The 23117-nt window shown below is 37.2% G+C and overlaps 1 protein-coding gene across 1 annotated transcript; it reads left to right on the forward strand.

The window, feature by feature from the left end:
* The first annotated feature begins 5481 nt into the window (after positions 1–5481).
* On the forward strand, positions 5482–12219 carry LOC116175348. The gene is made up of 5 exons (XM_031493420.1): positions 5482–5636; positions 9457–10411; positions 10463–10626; positions 10676–10978; positions 11038–12219. The coding sequence occupies exons 1-5, from the start codon at positions 5484–5486 to the stop codon at positions 11338–11340; spliced, it is 1878 nt and encodes a 625-aa protein (XP_031349280.1). The 5' UTR covers positions 5482–5483; the 3' UTR covers positions 11341–12219.
* Positions 12220–23117: the final 10898 nt, after the last annotated feature.

A 23117-nucleotide genomic window follows, 5' to 3' on the forward strand; every position in this document is an offset into this window, starting at 1 on the left:
AAAATGAGTGACTGTCGAGTACCTGCCCTTTCGAGTACCTACGAGTCCCCATGTAAACAAAAATTCGAAAGGTGACGCGACGATCATTCATTTTGATCGCTATCTACTTACGGAAAAATAAATGCTCACTTCAATTATTTATAACAAAATGGATCCAGTTTCGCAAACGACTTTTGCTATTTAGTCGTGACCCAGCCGACTCAGGTAGTTTAGAATGCTAGATCTTGGAGTAATAAAATGTTATTGTATCCAATTACTAATTAGATATGATTGCTGTTGTTATACTTAATTCTAACAAATACAAAAGAGGTGTGGGTGGGTAATTAATATGCATTAAATTATAATTAAAATCAAACATTGTCAAAAACTTGATCCTGTGTGAAATGTTTAAACTTTTTTGTTACTATTTTACCCCAAAGTAGACATCCACCGTTGAGTAAACGTTCACTCAACGGATCCACATAATTAAAGTCAGAACTCAGAGCTGGATCGAGCTCAATCGGTTACGGTTACCGATTAGTTTTCAGCTATAAGTACTACAAAGCAGAGTTGGACTGGGTCAAGCATAGAGTGACCCAGTGACCCGGTGACCCAGTTAGTTTACTGACCCAGTGACCCGGTGACCCAGTGACCCGGTGACCCAGTGACCGGTGACCCAGTTGACCCGGTGACCCAGTTTGACCCGGTGAGCTTGACCCGGACCCAGCTTGACCCGGTGACCCAGCTTGACCCAGTTTGACCCAGCTTGACCCAGTTTGACCCAGTGACCCAGCTTGACCCGGTGACCCAGCTTGACCCAGTTTGACCCGGTGACCCAGCTTGACCCAGTGACCCATCTTGACCCAGCTTCACTCAGTGACCCGTCCTGACCCGGTAGCCCAATAATTAAATTATTGTTAGGTATCATCCAAAACAATTTCAAGTAACTTTTAATTTAAAAAAAAAACTTCCTCAATAATATTCGGCAACAAGCACGTAGCCCAATTTCATTCAAGAGAACTAATACCTAAAAAAATCAAATGCATTTGTTTATAGTTTGTAGTCAAGTAGTCAATGAAAGTATTTAGAGAAAAGATTTATTTGGATTAAGCTACTAGTAGAAAAAAATTAAATGTGAATGAATACCTGTAAGCAAACTGGTAAGCCCTAAAGCAAAGAAATAACATTATTCTAATACAATTCGGGACATGGAAAGTTTTTTACGGCAGTATTAAAGCAAACATCACAGAAATGGCAGTTGTCAAGCAATCGAGTATTATTTTCAACAAACCAGCATTTCATTTATTGCATAATCTGTACACTTGAACCGAGGGCACTGACTTAACTGCGTTATTCAATCAAACTAGGTGACTGGGTCGAATTGGGTCCCCGGGTGAAATTGCGTCGCTGGGTCAAACTGGGTCACTGGGTCAAACTGGGTCACTGGGTCAAACTGGGTCACTGGGTCACTGGGTGGGTCACTGGGTCAAACTGGGTCAAGTTGGGTCACTGGGTCAAACTGGGTCACTGGGTCAACTGGGTCACTGGGTCTAACTGAAAAGAGTATGACGTGACCCAGCGACCCAGTGACCCAGTTTAATTTAGTGACCCAGGTGACCCAGTTGACCCAGTGACCCAGTCCAACTCTGCTACAAAGCGTTCACCATTGCAAAAGAGGGCTCACGGTTACAAAAAATCCCGCGATTTTCAAAGAGCTCGCGAACTGGAATTATGAACACATTGTGCCGCAAGAACTCGCCTACAAAGTATTAGAGAATTTTCCTCGATACTTTCCTAAACAAAAGTACGCATCAAAGGTTCAACCGATCGAATTGTGCTTTTTCGCGCTGTAATAATAATATTAGTCACAACTATTGAACACACAACAATAATATATACAGACAACAAATCCGCAGAAAATAACACTGTTTCTCTCTCTTCGTATGAAATCTGGAAATTATGAAGTTTTTAGATCTTCTGTAGTAATTTGAGCATAGAATAGGTGGGGTCAAAGTTTTAATAGTTTTCTGCGGTTTCTAGATCCCAAAGAATCAACCCTACAATCCTTCCTTGGTTTTCTGCTTTGCTATAGACATAGAGGAGCTCTCGCAAGGCGAAAACGCGAATTGGAAATATTCAAAACTGTATGCGGATTCGAAATAGCGCGTACTTACGCAAAGTAATATCACAGATTTAAATATACTATATTTAAATCTGTGGTAATATTTTAGTTGATTCCAACCTGAGACATTATTTAAAATGGGATACACCTGAAAGAACTGAAACAATCTTTTTGTATAGATTTGAAAACCAATGTGCGCGTAGAACTCCTCGTGTTTTCCATAAAGCGCGTCCCCATAAGAATTTCAGAACACGGGATCGCTCGCAACAAGACAGTTACTTAGCCGAGAAATTTGAATGAAGTGGGTAAAATTGAGGTGCTCTGTCAGTTTGCGGCAAATCCCTACGTCATCAATTCCAAGAGTCGCAAAATCGATTATCAACCTTAAAATTCTGAAAAAAGAAGTTTTGCCCATAAAAAGTACAAGTTTTACATGCAAAGATGACCAATATCGGAGATCCTAATTTCTCCAAAAACGTCCGCTTCACCGACGAATTTATTTTGAAAAATTCGCTAAAATCGACAATGGAGACATGCTGCTAGGCGAAAAAAATTTAAAGTTTCAACAAGATGGAGCTCCGCCACATTATGTCCAGGCTATCTTAGACGGTGGCCCAAACATTTTCAACGCAAGCCGTACTGTCTGCAGACTATTTTCAGCATTTAATAAAATAAACAAACATAACCTCAAATGTAGAAAATGCATTTATTTTGTGTTTTATTCAAAAATTAGCTCATACATTTCATTTTGTGGGTATTTCTGTAAAGAAAAGTTTATAGTTTTTATAGTTGTTACTCGATGGGGAGTACATACATATTGCAATTTTAAAGTGTGGTGGGGGAGGGGGGGGGTTACAGCAAAAAGCCGGTTCATGGAAGTGTCAGATGTTGCCGCCATAACAACACCGCATATGTAATTAAAGATTGTGACAAATCCCACAATTAGGTAATTATTTTTTTGTGAAAGCGTTTCGAAATTGACAAATTTTGATGTTGATTAGAATTTCGAAATGACACTCTTTTAGGTAGTAGTGCCTAAAAATAAAAATGAAACATTAAAATCAATGAAAATATCTATTTATTATAAATAAAAACTTTTGAACTGAATGCAATAAGGTTTGTAAAATTTGTTAATATCTACGTTTTTGTTCAGATAAATCATGGTGCGGAGCATCAAATATTTGCTCCACACAGTTGACGGTCTTAAGGTGGTGGAAATAGGCTAGTAATACCTTTTCTATAAAGTTCTCAGTATGTTTTTCTTTGGCCCAGGTTTCAAAGTTGTCGTAGGTCTTTTCGTATAAATGTTTCGATTTTTCTGGTACTAACGTGGATAGCGTAGCTTCAACGGCTCGTCAATATCACTCATTTGAAGTAATTTTTTCGCAAAACTTTGCGGGAAAGACGGCAACACGCTTACGTTCAACCTTAACGTCACACTTGACATTAAATAATTTATAAACAATGTCTTAGAAACAGATTGCCTGCCTACTTTTCAAAATGTTTAAAAATACTAATACAATTATTAAATTCTCCGCATTCACAAAAAATCTTGTAGGTATATAATTCGTTACGAAACGATGTCTTTTAGTCACCAGATGTGTTGTCCAACTCGGCTTTGCCTCGTTGGCCAATTTTCACGTCGCGTGCCTAAAAGACACTCATTTCGCAACTTATTGTATAAATAGCTATTTTATTATACCTGAATCACAATCTCCTTTTTAAACACTCAAATGCGTGCGAAAAAAGGCCTTTAAAACAAACGTGCTTTAGGGCCGATTCTACAATGCAGGTATATACCGAGAATAAGCTATACCTAGAATAAACTTTGTCAGTTTGCGTTGGTTACCATTGGGTCAACCAATGGGATAGTTGTTGCTAGGGCACTTATTCCAAGAATATCTTATTATGCGAATAGCTGTAATTGCAGAACCGGCCCTTAAAGTTGCTAAGTAATGATACTTCAAGTATGACTTTTGAGACTGGGTGAAATAAAAAATCCTCTTAGGTCGCTTTTTGTAAATGCATAACATTTCTTTGGCTTGTACCTTGAAACTTTCACAAACGCGCGTAATTTAGGGTATGCTTCCAAATTTGTTCCACTTTTTAATCGCAGCATTGTTTGAAGTTTTGAATGAATGCACCAAAAGATAAAAGATTTAAATACCTTTAACATTTCCTTCATATATGCCAGCATTTAAGACTTTATTCGTAAGTAACTTCCTAGTCATCCATGGAAACAACTTTTCATGTTCTTTTATAATAGGCTTTACTGGATTTGGATTTTACACCTACCAACGTTTATTTAGATTTTACAACAAGCGATTTAATGGACGGTGTATTATCTTTTTCAACGGAAATCGTTTTATTCACAAAGACGATGATTTTTATAAGCAAACGTCAAGTGACATTTCCATGGCAATCGTGAAATTACCAACACCCAACCCACTTACACATGTATTCGAGTATTAATAACGTCAATATGATTTCATTGTATTTCCTATTTTTAAATTATACTGCAGGTATACTAAAAAAAAGTATAAGAAAAAATAGTAAAGAATACTAAAAAATAGTATAAGATACACGTGTATACTTGGTCTTCGCGTCGTGCCATTTAACTCGTTGCGCGTGCTTTAAAGACTTGATTATACACTTGTATCTTAATATACTATTTCAGATTTCTACATCCATTATACTATTATTGGACTTAACCAAGTAAATAATCCTCACTAACCCATAAAATAATACAATCTTTATTCAAATCCAGATCTTACATTTCTCAAGACCTCTGGTATTCGGATGTAATTCATTGCCGTTGTATAAACAAACGACTGAACCACATTTTGGTCTAATAGGTAAGTACCTAACAATTTGTCAATATCTATTCTTTGTTATCTGTAGGCACTTACACCCCCCCTCCCCCCCCCCCCCCGTTCCCAACAAGACCTTTTGATGAAAGTCGGCCATATTATTAGTCGTGGATTTTTGAAGAAAGATTGAGCCCCAAAGTGTGTAAGCCCTTGCTGTGGTAATACGAATTTGCAAATTGACGCGATAAGCCAATTTTATTAGCCAAGTAAAATTTATGAAAGGGTGCCTGAGTGGGAGGGAGTTGCAATATACGAAACTACGAAGCATCAGCGTGCGACTTGCAGTTTACGGACGTAACGATCTTCCTTAAAGATTGCGTATTTGATAGAAGATAGATATTGAAAAGGTGCGACTAAATGACATACATATAAAACTCCTTTTGTAATTGCTTGATAAAATGCGGTCAATTATATCCTGCGTTGGACCGTTGTTTCCTTTGAGATGACGATAACGGTAGGGAATAACAAAATTGCTGGAAGTGCACATTTTCATTAAGGTCTGTCCTTCGAAAATGGCAAGTGGTTCGTATGCGATCGGTGCAAATGCAGCCAAAGACACATCGTTTAGGACATGTTTATGTGCGCTGTTGGTTTTTATCGCAATTTGTGCCATTTTATTGCTTTCACTGCTGTTAACCAAAAAAGGAAGAAGCGAAGAAGAAAAGGTAAATGCCAAACGTATCAATTATTTTTGTCATCTGATACACAAATTAGTAGATATTTAGGAAAAAATCATTACCTATAGATAATTTGCCCGCCTGTCCGCCAATCTTCACGGGCATCATGGGTTTGTCTGAATTTATTATTTATTATTATTATTTGATATAGCGTGTCTTGTAATCTTTCTAATAGCACTGGTAAACGACTATAAAATCTTAGAACTAATACGATGTTCCCATATGATTTTCATATAGTGGGCGTTTTCTTTACTAATTGAATTCCCGCAATAACATTTTGGTAAACTGGGAACATTCTTTTTAATTAATTTACATTCTTTTTATAATCTGTACCTATGTTGTCAATTAATAATTAAATTTTTTTATGTCTTTAATAATCCAATGTTTATCTTTTGCATGCAGTTTACTAATTAAGTCTGCGTTTTTCCCGACTTAGTTATGCAAACAAGATTTAATAACTTGTTTTTACTCCAAAGAATCTTGTTAAGATTAAAAGTAGTATGGATATGAGGGAAAAACGATACAATTAAAATGTAAGTAAACAACTGTTTTCAGTGTAAACAAAAATAACTGTCAATTTCCGTATTTTTATTTATTACCTACTAGAGATTGCATTTCTATGCGATGTGAAATGCCAAACTTGCATGCATATACATAAAAAATCTACACAATGTCCACGATAAGGATGTCCACCATAGATCTCCGAAACCATAGAAGATACTACGTTGGTCAAATTCGAGAAAATATGTGCAATTAAACACTTATTATCATGCTTTAAAGAAAAACTAGAAAATTCCGATTACTTCCGAAGATATCCCAGAAAATCTCAAATTTGCCGATTTCGCTTTCTGATGTTATTTGAACAGATACAAAAAAAATTTTCAACAGTATGGTGCACCCGCGCACAACGCCCTAATTTTGTACTCCACAAGATGTTGCGTATCGTTGATAGTTTTTGAATTATTTTTAAAAAACGCAATTTGATAATTTACAATTACTTATGCTTTTTTTTTAAACTAAGCACTTTAAACCGGTCAAACTTCCAAAGAATCTTAGAAGTACATATAGGTACCCTAAAAAATAGGGACCAACAATATTTATCCATAACTCGCTTAGTTTTTTTCAGTTATTTCCCATTAAAACAATTAACAGATAAAAACGAACCATTATTAAGATATTAATCCGTTTGTATTGGGTCTACATAAATCCACCAATTTTTTTGTTTTTCATAAGATAAATTTTTACTACCAAGAATGCGTCTGAAAACATGGGTACTTTGGTTGAGAAATTGGCACCATCATTGGCGAATAGGTTCAAAAGTATTGACATTCAGTCCGATACAGGGCCAACTTTAAAGAACAGGGTAATTAAAACTCAAACCCAAATTTTTATGAAAATGCTGTTTGGCTAAATTATACTGGTAAACGGTCAACGATTAGCGACAAACGGGCGCATTTAGAACGCGTGGGTTTTTAGCCAGATGGTCGCTTCGTTGTATCCGTCTGGACGAGGCCAAAATAACGCAATAGGTGCTCGCGGATTGGCTGAGAGGGGACGCTGTTCGCAAGATTTGCGTTGATTCTGTTTCGGTTTTCCTACGCGGCAACGTTAATAGCGAACTAAAACTAAACGCTGATAAAGAGTCATAACACCGTGTCGGGAAAATTTAACTTTACCTCAAAACCAAGCATTAGTAATCAAGAATTAAAGTAATAGAAGCATCAAATTTATTTACCGGCATCTGTTAAAAATAAAAAGATCCACCTCGTTTGGTTATCTTCCATCCCCATGCAGAAGGCAACTTTTGATATCACCCTTGGTTTCCCATCCACGTCCGGTAAGTTCTGAATGAGTGGTATTATAGTTAGTGGCAGTCTAAAAAGTTGACATATCGGCTTTACCATGGCTGTGGATAAAATGCGGTACTTCAGGTCTTCGATGTTATCAAGTTCTATGATCCCACCATACAGTTTCACAAGAAATTTTTTTCTAACGTCAACGATTTGAGATTGAGTTACCGTGAGGTCGACAACATCTCTGAAACGCTAGGGTTTTTACTATACGTCTTCATTACCTTTTTCTTTCCAACACCATTTAAAGAGTGCTGAGGTGGTGTCACACCCACTTATTGCATAAAGGCAGGGTTTCGTATTTGAACAAGTGGGAGGAATGCAACACAGCAGGGCTGTTACCCTTTCCATTCTTCTGGAAATAGACGTTTCATTTAAAAAGAATCAAAGGCAGTGGGTAGCACCAGAAGATCAATATTTTCCTCTGTTATAATGATACCATCATACTTGTCAGCAGCTGAGGTCTCCACAATGATTACATCTGCGTCTTCTACTGCCTGCTTCACTTGGATCCCCTTGGTTTCCATTTCACTCTTCAGCATGGTTATGAAGTTCATCTTATTGGTATCATTAGAAATTTTGCGTGAGAAATAATGTGATCGAAGTTGTCTTGCAAAAGACAAAACTTGTTGAGGAGTGCAGCAAAGTACACCGATATATTCCCAACAGCATAACCATCAAAAACGATCTATGTCATTGCTCCTTTTTTTTTGGGGCATAATCCCCGTAGTTTTGGCAGACTATCTGAGGGGTCGCTTTACTTAACTTGGTCCAAACAACCCTATGCAATAGAAACCCACAATCAATTAAATTGCATTTTCTGGTGTCGAAATTTACGTCTTTGCCCGCGATAGAAAGAATCGATTTTCTGCCTTTATGCATTGAGAAAGGGTTTTTTATTTTGTTTATTAGTTCAAATAGCTAAGACGCAAGGCGCAAAGTACCATTAACTTTGGAACCGTTTGGAACTATGTCTGTTTTTGAAACTTATAAAATGCAGAGCAGTAAAATTAAATGTCAACGGTGTATACCCAAAACGTAATACGAGTCACTGTAACTCTGGGTCACTGGATCAACGAGAGCCACTTGGAGGAAAATGGTTGACCCTAGCCTGAATATACTAATTTTATATTAAAAGCCCTAGCTTAGTAAAGGTCGATTCTCACTTTCGTGCAAGGCACGTACTCGGCACAGGCAAGGCACCGACTCGGCAAAATATCTATATTATTGAATCTTATGAATTTTTTGGGGTATAATTCACACTATGCGAGCAACGACTCGGCCAGCTACGGCCTTTGCACGCAGCGTTCTTCCGAAACAATATTTGCCGGACATGTACCGTGCACGTTCCGACAAGTGTGAATACAATCTGTGCAGGTCACCGACTTTAGTTCATTTTTCATAGTACAAGAAAGGTTGAAGGGTCAGCAAAGGAACACTTTTTCAGCGGAACAAGATGAGATGCTGATTGAATGTGTCCAAGAAAATGATTTCGGTCATAAAAGATACTTCTTATGCATTTTATGTACACAAAAACGTATTTTTCTTTTTCTGCAATATGTACTTTCTTGTTCTTCATCATCTAATATTAGACCAATTTTAATTAACGTGAAAGTTTCGAACATTTTTACAGTTGAAACTCACGTAGAAACTGCTTACCTGCGGCAAGCGTGTCGCAGTGTGAATTGAACTCAAAAAACTTTGCCCGTGCCGAGTATGTGCCGTGCCGGTTCTTTGCACGAAAGTGAGAATCGGCCTTAAATCTAATGACCCAGAAACTTTGGCGACCAATAGTACTAATTTGCAAAAGTGGATTTGACGATGGTTTGAGGTTTGCAGGTATTCTTGATTTCGAGTTTTACATTGAACTGGAAGAAGGGAAAATTTATGTGTAGATACTCCTAAATCTATTATACCAATCATGAATCTTAGCTCTGAATTACAATGTATTCTTTTAGGGTACGGAGTATATGAGATATCATGGCTCTCCACCAGTTACTGATAAAACAAATGAAAAAAATTTGTCAGCTACAACTCACCCTACAACGACACCGACCACAACAACCACAATAACGACACCAAGCACAACGACAACTCATGTTAACACCAAAGAGTCAACGCCGAAAGACGCCATGCAACACACAACTGCAGAGTATTTCATAACCGAGGGGAAATTAGGGGATACTACACAACCAAAGGAAATCGGTGATATTACGTCAACTCTACGCTCGACCGTTCAAGGAACAGTATCTACACCCGATACCACATTAAGCACGCCATTTATCGACGTTCGATTATCGGGTAATGATACCACAACCTCCAACCCAACAACAGTAACTACACCGACCACAACAAATACGTTACCGATGTCGCAGACCACCATCGCAACCACAGACTCAAATTCAACTACAGTAAAAGATACACCAGTTGTAAATGTAACAAGCTCCACTACAACCCCAACAACAGTTACAGCAGCGAAAACAGCAACATCGGCCCGTACAACAACACCCAAAGTTACAACTGAATATATCGACGATAGCATGAACGTAGTTGAGGCAACCGGTTTTGATACGACAGAAACACCCCCGATGACACCGGGTTCTTTGGGGCAAATAGTCACTACTACAGAAAAGGAACCGGAACCAATATGTCTATCATCAAAATGCAAATCGGTAGCTTCTGCCATGCTAGGTTCCATGAATCACTCGGTCGATCCATGCGAGGACTTCTACGAGTTTGCATGCGGGGGTATGAAACTCGATTATGAAGATTCGGACACCTGGCTAAGGATATGGGACCAAACGCATCATATTAATGAGACATCTCCGCAATCCTTGCAGACCTATAAGACATTTTATGACAGCTGCGTCTCCCACGAGTACCTTTTTAATTACGAGTTCCGGACCATTGTGGGTAAGACGTTATGTTACTGATTTTCTTCGATCATCATTCATCGAGTTTTAGTGCAAGAACTAGTAAAAGAAGTGGGTAATTTTATGGACACATACGAAGGTAGCGAACACATAGACATAACTAAACTTTTTGCTTACCTCATCTTGCGTCGATCGCTTCCAATAATGGAGGTCGCGCTTGATATCGACAAAGAAACCTCCAAGTTTATACTGACGGTACGCGATTGGAGTGCAATGTAGTGTAGAATGTACAAATTTGTTTTAGTTGAGTGTACCAAGCAAGGTATCCATTTTACTTGACAAAACGGAAGCCGCGAAATTGACTGATTTACAAAACCGCTGTTTGGATAAGTTCAGAACACAATTACAACAGGAATTTGTCGATCTGAACGAGATTCACGACCAGTTCATAGAGTGTCAAAAAGACTATACCGTATATTTATTTTCGATACAAACGGCTGCTGCGTCCGTAGGCTTTTTTTCTAACTGGACGAACACGTACAATCGAACGCAGGTTATGCAAGATTTACGCACGACGATAGAATGGGACGTTTTAGATCATTCGAACGTAAGTATCGATCTGGAAGTTACTTTATCCTATTTCTTCTCTTGTGTTTCTGATTCCAGGCTCTTCCACCACCAAACGAAAGGCGAGAATCTACCTTACTGAAGGATTACACCTTGAAGACAATATCCGACTTGCAAATTGAATATCCGTTCTTACAATGGACGAAATTTTTTAAAATTCTCACCGAAAAAGATCTAGGCGAAGAAACGTTAGTCCAGGTGTACTTTCCAGATTATTTTGAACAACTCTTCGCTGGACTGAGCGTCGCACCACTATGGCAAGTATTATTCTTCTATTGCGCTGTTCATTTTTTTAATTGTACAAAGTCACTGGTACCTACTTCACAACTGGTGAACGCGTAATTGTGCCCATCTTGGGCACTTTTACCTAAGAAGGTAGGTACATAGATCAATCAAATGGCTCTGGGCCACCGGGTTGGTCTCTGACACCAGCGAAACTCAAACTCATATAAGAGCAAGAATAAAAGGTCTTTTTTTGGTTACACTTCCGTCACGAAAAGTTCGAAATTCGATTTCGCCGACATTTCGTACAAGATCCTACATAAGGTCAACCTTCGCCTTATCTGTTTACCAAGTGAAATACATTTTTTAGCAATCTTAACATGTAGACAAACACATTTCAAATGGGTTGCCTAACAAAATTAAGGCAAGACTACCCTTAATTAAAATTCCTGTAATTAATATTTCTGTCTGCTTCTATCACATGGAGAGAGCGCGTGAACACTCTGTTACGTCACGCGAAGAAGAAAGAAAAGAATTTATCGAAAGTCAATCTCGTAGCTAGTACAGAAAGCTAGTTTCTTTCAAATAATAAATGACCGAAGATTAAAACAGGAAAATGGTTAGAAGGATTTTGGTATCAGAAACAAGCCGATTGTCGCGATTGTTTCCTTGAAACCTACGAAGAATCGAAAGGATCTGAACCACGCGAAGAGACGAAAGAATCGAAAAATCGAAAACATGCAAGGACTTGCTGAGAAATGTAAATAACCTGAACTTTAAGAGTCTAAAGGCTTAAATCACTGGAGGAATTCGAAGAAAAGCAAAAATCCGGAAGAACTTCAGAATCTGAAGAATGTCATGGGCTTGAAGAATCAAAAGAATCTGAAGCACCCTAAGAACCCAAGGAGATTAATTGAAATAAGTTAAGAATTGAAAGAAATGGAAGCTAACAAATCAGATGATAGAAGAAATGAAAGAATCCCAAGGTTCATAAGAACCTGAAGACTCGGGCTGAGATTAAAAGCGACGAGAAGTGATAATAAATAATGAAACACACACACAATATATCGTTTTCATCTATTATTAGTTTCCTCAGTTTTTCCTTAATAATCCATGCCTCATTTCTTATTTCGTCCCTACCTGCTGCTTTCCTTTTCTTCAATCTCTTTAATTGTTGTTCCATCTCTTCACTTGATATCTCACCTCCTCTCTTCCGTCATCCTCTATCCCACACCCTTTTTCCTGCTTCCCTTGTAGTACTTTCATAAAGTGCTGTTTCCAGTCCTCTATTTGTATTTCTCACTCACTAAATGTATTTTTCTCGTTTTCTCTGTTTATCATCTTCCAAAAGTTTATAGCCATGATTTCTTCGTTATATTATTTCTATGTCTTCATCTTTTTTCCTTACATATTCTTTTGTACCATTTTCCCTGTTCTCTCACTTCCTTATTATCTCTCTCTTTCTTTGTCTCTCCATCATTGATCTATATCTGTATCTCTCTTCCTTTCTTTTATCTCTCCCTTCCTCTTCCTTTACCTTATTTATTGCCTTTTTAATACTCTCCTTCATATTTTTCCACTTGTATGTACTTAACCCCCAGGTTCTACGCTAACTTCACACTACAAGAACACGGAAATAAAATCAAACCGGGCAACGTTTAAAAATGGCCACCCGAATGACCATTCCCTCCAAAACTAAATAAAATCCCGCTTAAATTTGGAAAGTGGCACGTGATAAGATAAAACATGTAAGGCAGGGACCTCTTACGTTAGTTGTAGACCACGTTTTGACCTGAAGCACAGTAGGGAAGGAACGTAAAATTAAACACTCAAATTGTGAAAAGTTTGTTTAATAATGACGTAATTATTATGATTGTAAAAGTTTGGAAATTTAAGTGGAAATAAATTACATTGCAAAAATAAACCTTGAAAATGGTAGTTCACCGAATCAAAATAGAAATAGGCTGCCAAAAAAAAGACTTACCAATAAAAAAAACCAGCCGTCAAATTAATATTAAATTGTGTTGTAAAATTAATTGTTTGTAATGATGTGAATGCGTAACATAAAATTATAACATCACAAAAAGTAGCAGGTAAACTTCAAGAGGTAACATATATAGGTTAAAAACAAGTTTTGGGAATTATGGGTCAGGTAAGCAGGTACCATGATTCTAAGAAAGGGTGAAATACACAGGATGTGTGACTCATCTTTGGTGTAATAAAGTCCTTTTGTTAAAAGCAAGATGGAAAATTAACTAAAACAAGATATGTGGAAATTACGAATCGCCACTCATTTATTGCACATAGATTCTAAACTGAAGAGCTCCTTCACGATAGGTAGCCCGCCCCTAGTTTCGGGGTTTCGAGCCTATAGTTGAATGTCGAAGACAATCACGGAATTAGGTGTCGTAGCTCAATTTTGACTACAGTTTTTACCACCCCCGTGACTGCTTCATTCACGGAGAAAATGGTTAGTTACAAACAACAAGTCAGTACATACATCAAACGAATCGGTAATTTCTACATATTAAAATATAATGATCAAAACCTCGATCAAAACTTATATGAATGTTACTTCAGGGACAAGACCAGGTAATCACCATCAATAAACATAAATTAAGCAAGCATTACACCAAAAACGTAAACAATTAGAAACAATAGCATAACGGTATCACATATGTGATTATGCATTGCGGTTAAACAAAGTAAATTTCAAAAACAAAGATTCAAACACACAAGAAATATACAATGTGGCATACAAAACACAAATACGATATAAAGAAATGCAAAGATTACTGACCGCCATTCAAGACAAGATGCCAACAACAGCCAAACGTAACCCACATTCGTGCTTTTTAGGTGGCGCAGGCAACTTTTCCCCACCTAGAAATTGCATGGTTGCCAACTCTCAAAAATGTATGTCTCGTCGTAAGTTGTATATACAGGGTGGAACCTCTTACACTTCTCCTCTATGCCCTCTCCTATTTCATATACTTGCTCCTCTAATTTCCTTCTATAATCCTCCACCGTGTCTCTTGTCCACAATTGTATCTCCCTTCATCTATTGCATCTTTCCATTTCTTGCTCTTTTCTTCCCTGTTAGTCTTATTTCCATCGGTTGGTAACCGTATTCTGTCCTTCTTCCTACCATAATATCTTCAATTTCTTCCAAAATGTTTACGTTTACTAGTATGTAATCGATTACCAACCTCCCTCTCCCTCCTATGTAAGTGTATTTCCTATCCTCTCCATTCTTGCGATTAATGTTCTCCAACCTCTCTTTTCTGTTGATTCCAGTTTCAACTCCCCTCTTTGTTGCATTCTTTATCTCTTGACTTTCTATCTTCCTCTTCCTATTTCCACCCAATTTCCTTTATTCCTTGTCCTGGCGTTTAAATCTCCCGCCACTACTAGCCTCTCCTCGTCTATCATATTTTCTAATTTATCTCTTCATTCTTTCTCTGTTATATATCGTTATCACTCTTATCCTCCCCCTCACTAGTTTACGAAAACACTATTCATTTCATTCCTAGAAAAAAAGTCAAACTATTGACATGAGTCAATTTAATAAATAAAAAATCACAGAAAAAAAAGATGGTAAAATATAGTAATCTACTACACCGTTTTATTTTCTACCCTTTCTGTATTGAAACACTTGACGCTTGGGGTCATCTGCAAAAAAATTGCTTCAGAAATTAGTACAAAAATTTTTGAAAAAACTCAAGAAAAACGTTGTTTTGAATTTTTAAAACAAAGATTCAGTTTAGCTGTTCAGCAGGAAAATGCGGCTTGTATTCCAGGCACTCTACCGTCACACACCAATTTTTTATTTTTTAACATGTTTTTAAACAATTTTATTTGCAATATGTTATTGTGGTAACCTTTTGTTAAATTCATAAATATAATACATTATAATAAAAAAAAAATACTTAACTTTAACAAGATTTTAAAATCGGATGAAAATTCGATACTAGTAATATGCGTTGCGGTCACTTCCCCTTTTTAATTAAACCAGTTTTTAAAAAAACTGTAACGGGTGGAGTAATGGCCGGTCGAAATTTTGCAAATTTTTCGAATATCGATTTGGATTTGTACTAAAATTGGATAAACCTTTCTTCCTTTTGGGGATAAAATTTTTTTTCGCTTTGTAACTATTGTAGTATGACATCATGTTGGGTTCATTGTATTAAACTTCCTTGTGCCGCGATTCGCAATAAATGGGATCACAGAAAATTCTCAGTGCAAAACAGGATGCAGATAACGAATAAATATCGGATTTCTTTAGATAAGCTTTTTATCGTTGAGTCACCAGCCAAGCTTGGGAAAGCTGGTTCTGCAAACGCTGAAAAAATTAGTTGATAAGTATTCCCCAGTTAATTGGTTTAGATGGAGGCCATTGTATGAGAAGTACCAGTAATAAAAAAGATCAGCCATTTTGCAACGATTAAGGGGCGTGAATATGTTAGGAGAGAGTTAAGAGGAAAAAATTTTTAAGAAAATTATGACTGTGTAGCCGGGCCGAAGAGATCGTAAATTTTCAATCGCGTGCATTAAGCACCAAATAAGTGATTCCGTTTAAGTGACGGTCGATATTAGTCCAAGTTTAAGTACAGTTTTGCACCATTAGTTAAAACGTGAATTTTCCATTGTGTAAATTTCACGCCCGAAGAGAAAAAGTAAATCGCGGAATCTTAGTTAAAAATTTGTCAAGCGTATTGTGCTATGAAATCATCCACATAGTGTTGAAATTAAAATTAGACGTGGACATTACGTATCAAATATAAAGCGCTAAGTAAATTCGAGCGATAATAGCGGTGTGATATGAACCCTTGTTCTTAAAGGAAAATAATACGAGCGCATTTTTGGCATCTATCCGACGGAACAAATTTGAACGTTTCACCCATTTGCCGTTGTGTTAAAATTTACTATTGTGCCTCCTTGGAATATAACCATCAAAGTTTTTTAAGTGTGGATAGCCGTTTTCATCAAAGTAATGTGTTTTAAAAGTTCAATGTAATAGTTTGTTATGAAAAAACTTCTTTAAATCGACCAAAAATCAGGCAAATTAATTCACGAACTTACTCAAATTAAGGTGTTCACATCAATAAAATTTCACTGTGGGATTATACCTACAAAACTACATGTTTTTGGAAAATCTCGTCTACCTTCTACAAGGAAAATAACCTACTCAACAGCGAGCCAAGGATTTTTCAACTGTAAACATCAGTTAGCATTCTAAAAGTTGCAGTCTACCCCATCCATCAATCAACGAGCATGTAAAGGGCTTCCCAATCTTCATCGAAGTCCTGGATTTTTTAAAGGTTAGTCTATTTTTCATTGTAATAAAAAATAAAGTCAATTTGTGTGTATTTATATGTTTTATGATATGTTTTAATCGATTGTTTATTGAATCAATTTCCTTAAAGAAGGTAATTAATTATATTTGAAATAGTGGAATTTGTGTCAAGGAAAATTCAGTATAAAAAATAATATTCACCTCTTCAAGGGAGAGAACATATTGTGAGTTGGCCAACAGAACTAATAATATTCAAATTTTTTGATAGCTTAATAAGGTTTTAGTCATATTTCCCAATTTTTATAATATTGATTGTAAAGATCGCAATTTTCTGGAATGCATTGGATTTTGCATTAAAATAAATGAATGAAATTATGGCCATTGAGTTGATGATTTTTCAACGGGAAGTTAGATGAGAAGTAGAGTAATTAACACCAGTAAAAAGTGAATTAGATACCTGATTTTTCGTTGGAAGTAAGACAGTAGAAATTTTGTATGTAAGTATTTGAGCTAGTCGGAAGCGAGGTAAAGATTTTGTGATTTTATTAAGAATTAGCGAATTTTGGTGAGATAAGCTATCCAAAAAGGTTGATGAGGTGAGAGAGGAGAGAAGGGAGAAGCGGGTACGTGTACCTGAGGTGGTTGTGTTTGTCCGTAAAAAGAAAGCACCGTCACATAATGTCGCCCAAAAGTGGAGCTCGAATTAGCGCCCTGAAAGAATCTCATGTTTAATACGTACGTTTGTTTTGATAGCGGTTTTTGATCCCGGAGGTAACGTGTTATTGTTGTACTAGGTCGCGGAAGATTAGGAATTTGTTTTGTCAGCAGTTAAGACGCGATTTATATAAACACCATACAGGGGCGTATCAAGGAACGGATTTAAAATTTTTATTGCGGTTTTGAAGTAATTTGTGGACATTTTATTATTGATTTAAAGGGTAGTAGTTGAGCGCTACGGTAGAAATAAATATTTCAAAGAGGCGATCAGAATTGCTGGTAACTTTCAAACAATTTGGCGCAAATTATTGTTGTTTATTTGAAAATACAGGTGGATAGGAAGGTAAGTCCCTTGTTTTATGGAACTACGTTCAGGATTCAAGAAAACCACGAGGAAAATACCTAAGAAAATGGAAGCGAAAAACCAAGAGAGCCAAAACGTAGTGGAGGCGCAACCATTCTCACCGGAGAGCCAAGATCTTTTCGGAAGCTACGAGATGCCACAACCCAGCCATGGAGGGGGTGAAACCAGCCACCAGGAAGTACAACCAGGTGCAGCACCAGGTGAATTAAACCGAAGCCTGGGAGAACCCATAACAACTATGCAACCTCAAACCACCAGCGGACCTGGAGAAATACTACGATTAACTAATATGATGGAGATGATTATCCAACAGTTAGGAGAAGGACAACGAAAAATGAATGAAGGGCAACAGAAAATGGAAATGAAAGTGGATGCAGGACAACGAAAAATGGGTGAAGGGCAACAGAAAATAGAAGGAGCCCTACAAGCAACCAAAAGAGACCTACAACAACAAATAGGAGAAGGACAACACAGAATGGAAGCGATACGGCAGGAACTAAGGTCTACACAAGCTCAATGGGAGAAAAAAATTCAAACCGACTACAACCAGCTCAGAGAAGAAACCCAGGTGGGAATCAAAGAAAATAAATTGGAGATTCAAGCGACGAGAGCTGAAATGGAATACAGCCAGAAGAAAGTATGAGAAGCTGGAAATGCACACGACTAGAACAACAAGCAAGTTTGAAGAACAAGAGGAAATAATTCAAGACATTCAGGCCAAACATGGGAATTTCAAGGAGCGAGTCAAGGATGCAATTGTGGAAATTGAAGGAAGTATGAAGAAAAACGAAGAGCGAATTGACCATCAGGATGAAGAAATAGGAATCATCAAGGCGAATTTAGAAGCTCGACCAGCCAAGGAAACCAATTCCCATCCAGCAATTATTTACAAGGCGGATCATTTACTTCACCAGAAGCCTAAGAAATTTGACGGCAACATTTGGACTATCCATCCAGTCAGCTTTTTGGAAGGACTGGAAAATTATTTAAGACATTTCGATAAAAAAGATGAAACCAAGTTATCATATGCCAAGGAAATGGTGGAAGGGAATGCCAAAGCATGGGCTGATTTGAATCGTAACAACTGGAAGACTTGGGAGGAATTTAAGGACGCTTTTATCAAGAACTACTGGTCTGAAGAGGTACAAGGCAAAATACGACTTCAAATAGCTACACCCAGACTATATCAAGCGAAATTTGGAAAGTACACCGACCATGTTTGGTTTTGGGTAAATAAGACCAACCACCTGCAACCTCCAATGAGAGAATCCCAGCTTGTCGACGCTTTATCCCGACATTTTCCAAGAGAGGTGGAGCACATCCTCATAGGATCAGCAGTGAACACCGTCAAACAACTTATCAACACTCTTGAACGAATCCAAACCTCAAATCAAGAAACCAGGCCAAGATATAATGGACCAAATAGAAGTCAAGAGAACACCAGAGAGGAGCCAGAGAGGCAAGAGCAGAGAAGACAAGTAAACTACATACGAGGTGGATACAACAACTTCAACAATTACAGAAGAGGAAGGGGCAATTACGGACCAAATAGAAATTTTGAAGTGAGAAGGAGAGCAGAGGCTCCCCAGCCGGAAAACTACCAGAGCAGGGACCAGGAGCTCCACTAGTCCCTCAGACATCACGAAGATCTCTGGAGCAAACAAGTTTATTAACCAGCGTTCACAATTATTTCCAACGATTACGACAAAAACCTACTAACACAACAAATGAAAAACAAATTCAAGATAATAAAATCACATCAATAGGAACAATCAAACATCAAGAAAGAAATTATGAAGAGGAAAAATTAAACAACTTTATTGAAGATTTTAAACAAATTCAACCAGAAGAAGAGGATGAAGAAAATATTTTGAACAACAATGAACAACAAAATTTGAGCGACGATGAAAAGGAAGAGGAACCGATACTAATGAATCAAATTAAAGAAAATTATCAAGATGATGAAGATTTTTTGAGCGATCAAGAAGAAGAAGCAGAGATTATTGATGATGGACAACCAATTATAATAGGAAAGCTGGAGGGGGTGGAACAACAGTTATTATTGGACACCGGTAGTCAAGTCAGCGTGGTTTCCGAAGAAGTTTTTGAATTTATACAAAGAAAAAATCCAAGAGTTATCACATTACCAGTTAGTGGAATCACGATTCAAGGAATTACTGGGAAAATAGTAAAGGTTGTCAACCAAGCCCTACTCACCTTACAGATTCAAGACAGTACATATGAACAGAAATTTTTGGTTGTGAAGAAATTAGAAACAACAGCAATATTAGGCACCGATTGGATGAGAGACAAGAAAGCCAAGATTGATATGGACAGAGATGAAGTTTATTTTCAAGACAATGATGTCGATTACTACATTCGGTTTCAAGGAAGAAGTTTGAAAATTAGAACAGCAAATCTTCAAGTAAATCAGCCTACGGGAAGTAGAGAAGAGAATGAAGCCATCGAAGAATTGATTAGTCAATATGAAGATATTTTTTCAACCAAGCCAGGATTAGTCAAGACGAAAAAGAACCAACCAGCAATTACCATCGGAAAAGTGAAGAAAAAGAAAGAAGATAAGAAATTGAAAAATATACTCAAGAATATCAAGACTGAACAAGATGAAGACGAGAAGTGTAGTTGGATCAAGAAAGAAATTGAAGAAAACAAGCATGGAAGAGCTGAAAAATTGAAAGAAAAATTTATTTTACATCAAGAAGTTCTATTTCGGAAAAGCAAACGAGCTCAAGAGTGGTGGGTGATTTTCCTACCTTATATTCGACACAGAGAAATTATTGAACTTTATCATCAGCGAATGGGACATTTTGGAACTTCGAAAGTCTCTGCCGAGATTTCAGAAAATTGGTATATTCCCGATTTGGAGAAGAAAGTTAAACAATTATTAGCAGCATGTGATTTATGTCAGAAAACCAAGATTAGAAATCAGAAGCAGGAAGGATTAATGAAGAATGTTATAGCTGAGAACCCATTGGATATAGTTTCAGTAGATATTTTCGGTCCACTACCAAGAAGTAAAGGTGGAGTTGAGTATATTTTCGTAGCCCTGGATTTATTTACAAAATATGTGAAGTTATACCCTATGAAGAAAGTAAATACAAGGATGATTTTGAAGAAGATGATGGAAGACTTTATACCAAATGTAGGAAAACCAAAAATGATTTTATCTGACCACGGAAGTCAGTTCACAGCGAAGAAATGGGCTGAAGAATTTAGTAACAGGGAAATAGAAGTAAAGATGACCTCGGTTTATCATCCCCAGTCCAATCCTGTTGAAAGGGTTATGAGAGAATTAGGAAGAATGTTTCGAACTTATTGTCATGAGAATCATGGAAATTGGGCCAGTTGGGTGAAGCAAATTGAGCTTTGGATTAATGCATCTATACATGATAGTACAGGTTTCTCACCGATAGAATTATTAAAGAAGAAAGAAACCGATCAGTTAGTAGAAAGTTTAATTCAGTTTCCCATGAGAACGGATTTGGGAAAGGATATCAAGATAAGATTGGCAAGAGAGAAGCTCAAGAGCAAGGCCGAAAAAAGAAAAGATAAGCATGACAAGAAAGTGAATAAACCTGTGAAGTATAAACCGGGAGATCTCGTACTTTTAAGAACACATTACCAATCAAGTGCTGTGAACAAAGAAATAAGAAAATTTTTCCTACTTTATGAAGGACCGTTTGAAGTGGTTGAAGAAACAGAAGTTAACGCTTATAGGTTGAAGAATCCAGACACAGGTATGAATAGGGGTGTTCATAACGTAGTTAATTTGAAAAGGTATATAAAAATTCCCCCGGAACCTCAGTTAGTGCAGGTAGTCCAAAACATAGATATAGGCTAGAAGTTTTTTTTAGAGTTTTTAATGGTTTTGTGTGTGGGAACCAAGTTATTTTGTTAGTTTTTTAGGTTTTTATCTAGTTTATCCCTATCAGTTTTGGGAAGAAAGTTTTTGTTTTCGTTTTTGTATCAAGGAACCAGTTTTAGGTTCCTTTCTATTTCATTAGATTTTGTAATCCCCGTGTAGGGACGGGAGTAGCATGCTACATGTAGAATATTCCTACTGCAGAGGACACTGCATGTCGTAAGAGGCGACTAATCAACAGTCCAAGCCCCCCCCCCCCCATTGTTTCCCTTGATTTGGGACATTTTTGTCTACTACCTTTGGCTATAGTGAAGCCTCGTGTTTCTTTTTTTAAGGAAATATTTTTTAATGAGTACAAAATCTTACAATCCTGAGGAATTGGGATTTCTCCATTTTATAATATTGAATACTTTTATATACTGTCTAATATATCTTACCCTCCATAAGTGCAATAGTGATGCACGTATATATTTTCTCATTATTTGTCTTATATTTGACCCTCCTTAGCAACAGTGATGCTTTTTTAGGATTCAGGATTTTTCTTATATTTGAGATTTTTGGGATTTAGTTTAGGATTTGTATATACGTTTTTCCACACACAAAAGTAGGTTAGTATTATGGACTACTTGACATGCTAGATTATTATGCGTTGACTTCTATAGGATTTTTTGATATGAGTATACCGATTTTTGACATATTTTTTTTCGATTTGTGATTTTATGGATTTTGTCCTTTTTGAACGGTCAGGAGGCGAGCTTAAGAGCTACTCTCCAGCTATGGAACCGTGTTGTGAGGGAGTTTTTGAGTTTCGTGAAAGGTTTTAGAGTCTTTGAAGGTGATGCCACCAGGAACACCCACCGGTATATTAAATCGAGAAATGCAAGAAGTGTGCTCGCTTCCAACATGAATATGAAAAAAGTTGGAACCCGTCCTGTCATCAGCTGTCCGCAAATTACAGGCGTCATGCTGCAGCTGTCTTTGTGTGGTAAACCAGTAACGAACAGGACAAGAAAATGGAATGCGTATAAGAGGACCGTCTTCGTCTTTTTTTCGTTTCTTCCTCGCTGCCAGCAGATGAACGGTTGCAGATCACTTATGGCCGTCGTTGACCTTGACTGCATAAATGTCTTTTTTGTAATCGGTAACGTTATCCGGCAGTCGACCACACGTTTTTGTCGAGAGTCTCTTAACCCCGGAAACTTAAGGAATTGCTCTTGCACATAATAATGGTAACGATTAATGACACGAACGTCACCGCATCGTTTCCTATCATTATCATCATTACACGCTTCATTACGACGACGCACCGTTATCTTCTTCAATCAACCGTTCCCGTTCCACCGAAACGCACTTTTACTTAAAAAAGAACGAGATCGATGATAATAATAAAAGAAAATTTGCATACGTGTGCGACCTTTTCGAAGATTCCACCGATAGCGATTTAAATAAATTACATAACAGTCGATAAATAATATGACAATATAAATGTTATGACGTTTTTTATCGCGATTTGTATGCAAACAATCCGTGGAATGCCAATATAATTAATAGCCGCCGCGTGATTTCCGAATTCGCAATCGGGACTCTCGATAATTACATAAACGTACGCGCAATTGCCATTACCGGCGGTCGTGTTT

The sequence above is a fragment of the Photinus pyralis genome, unplaced genomic scaffold (genome assembly GCF_008802855.1).
Source record: "Photinus pyralis isolate 1611_PpyrPB1 unplaced genomic scaffold, Ppyr1.3 Ppyr1.4_LG7, whole genome shotgun sequence".
In the NCBI taxonomy this organism is placed as follows: Eukaryota; Metazoa; Arthropoda; class Insecta; order Coleoptera; family Lampyridae; genus Photinus; species Photinus pyralis.

Bases quoted from the DNA above. Each gene is read 5' to 3' on its own strand.
- LOC116175348 (XM_031493420.1), top strand. From the start codon at position 5,484: ATGGCAAGTGGTTCGTATGCGATCGGTGCAAATGCAGCCAAAGACACA. The intron at 5,637-9,456 runs GTAAATGCCAAA...GTATTCTTTTAG, and splicing joins GAAGAAGCGAAGAAGAAAAG to GGTACGGAGTATATGAGATA. The intron at 10,412-10,462 runs GTAAGACGTTAT...ATCGAGTTTTAG, and splicing joins CGAGTTCCGGACCATTGTGG to TGCAAGAACTAGTAAAAGAA.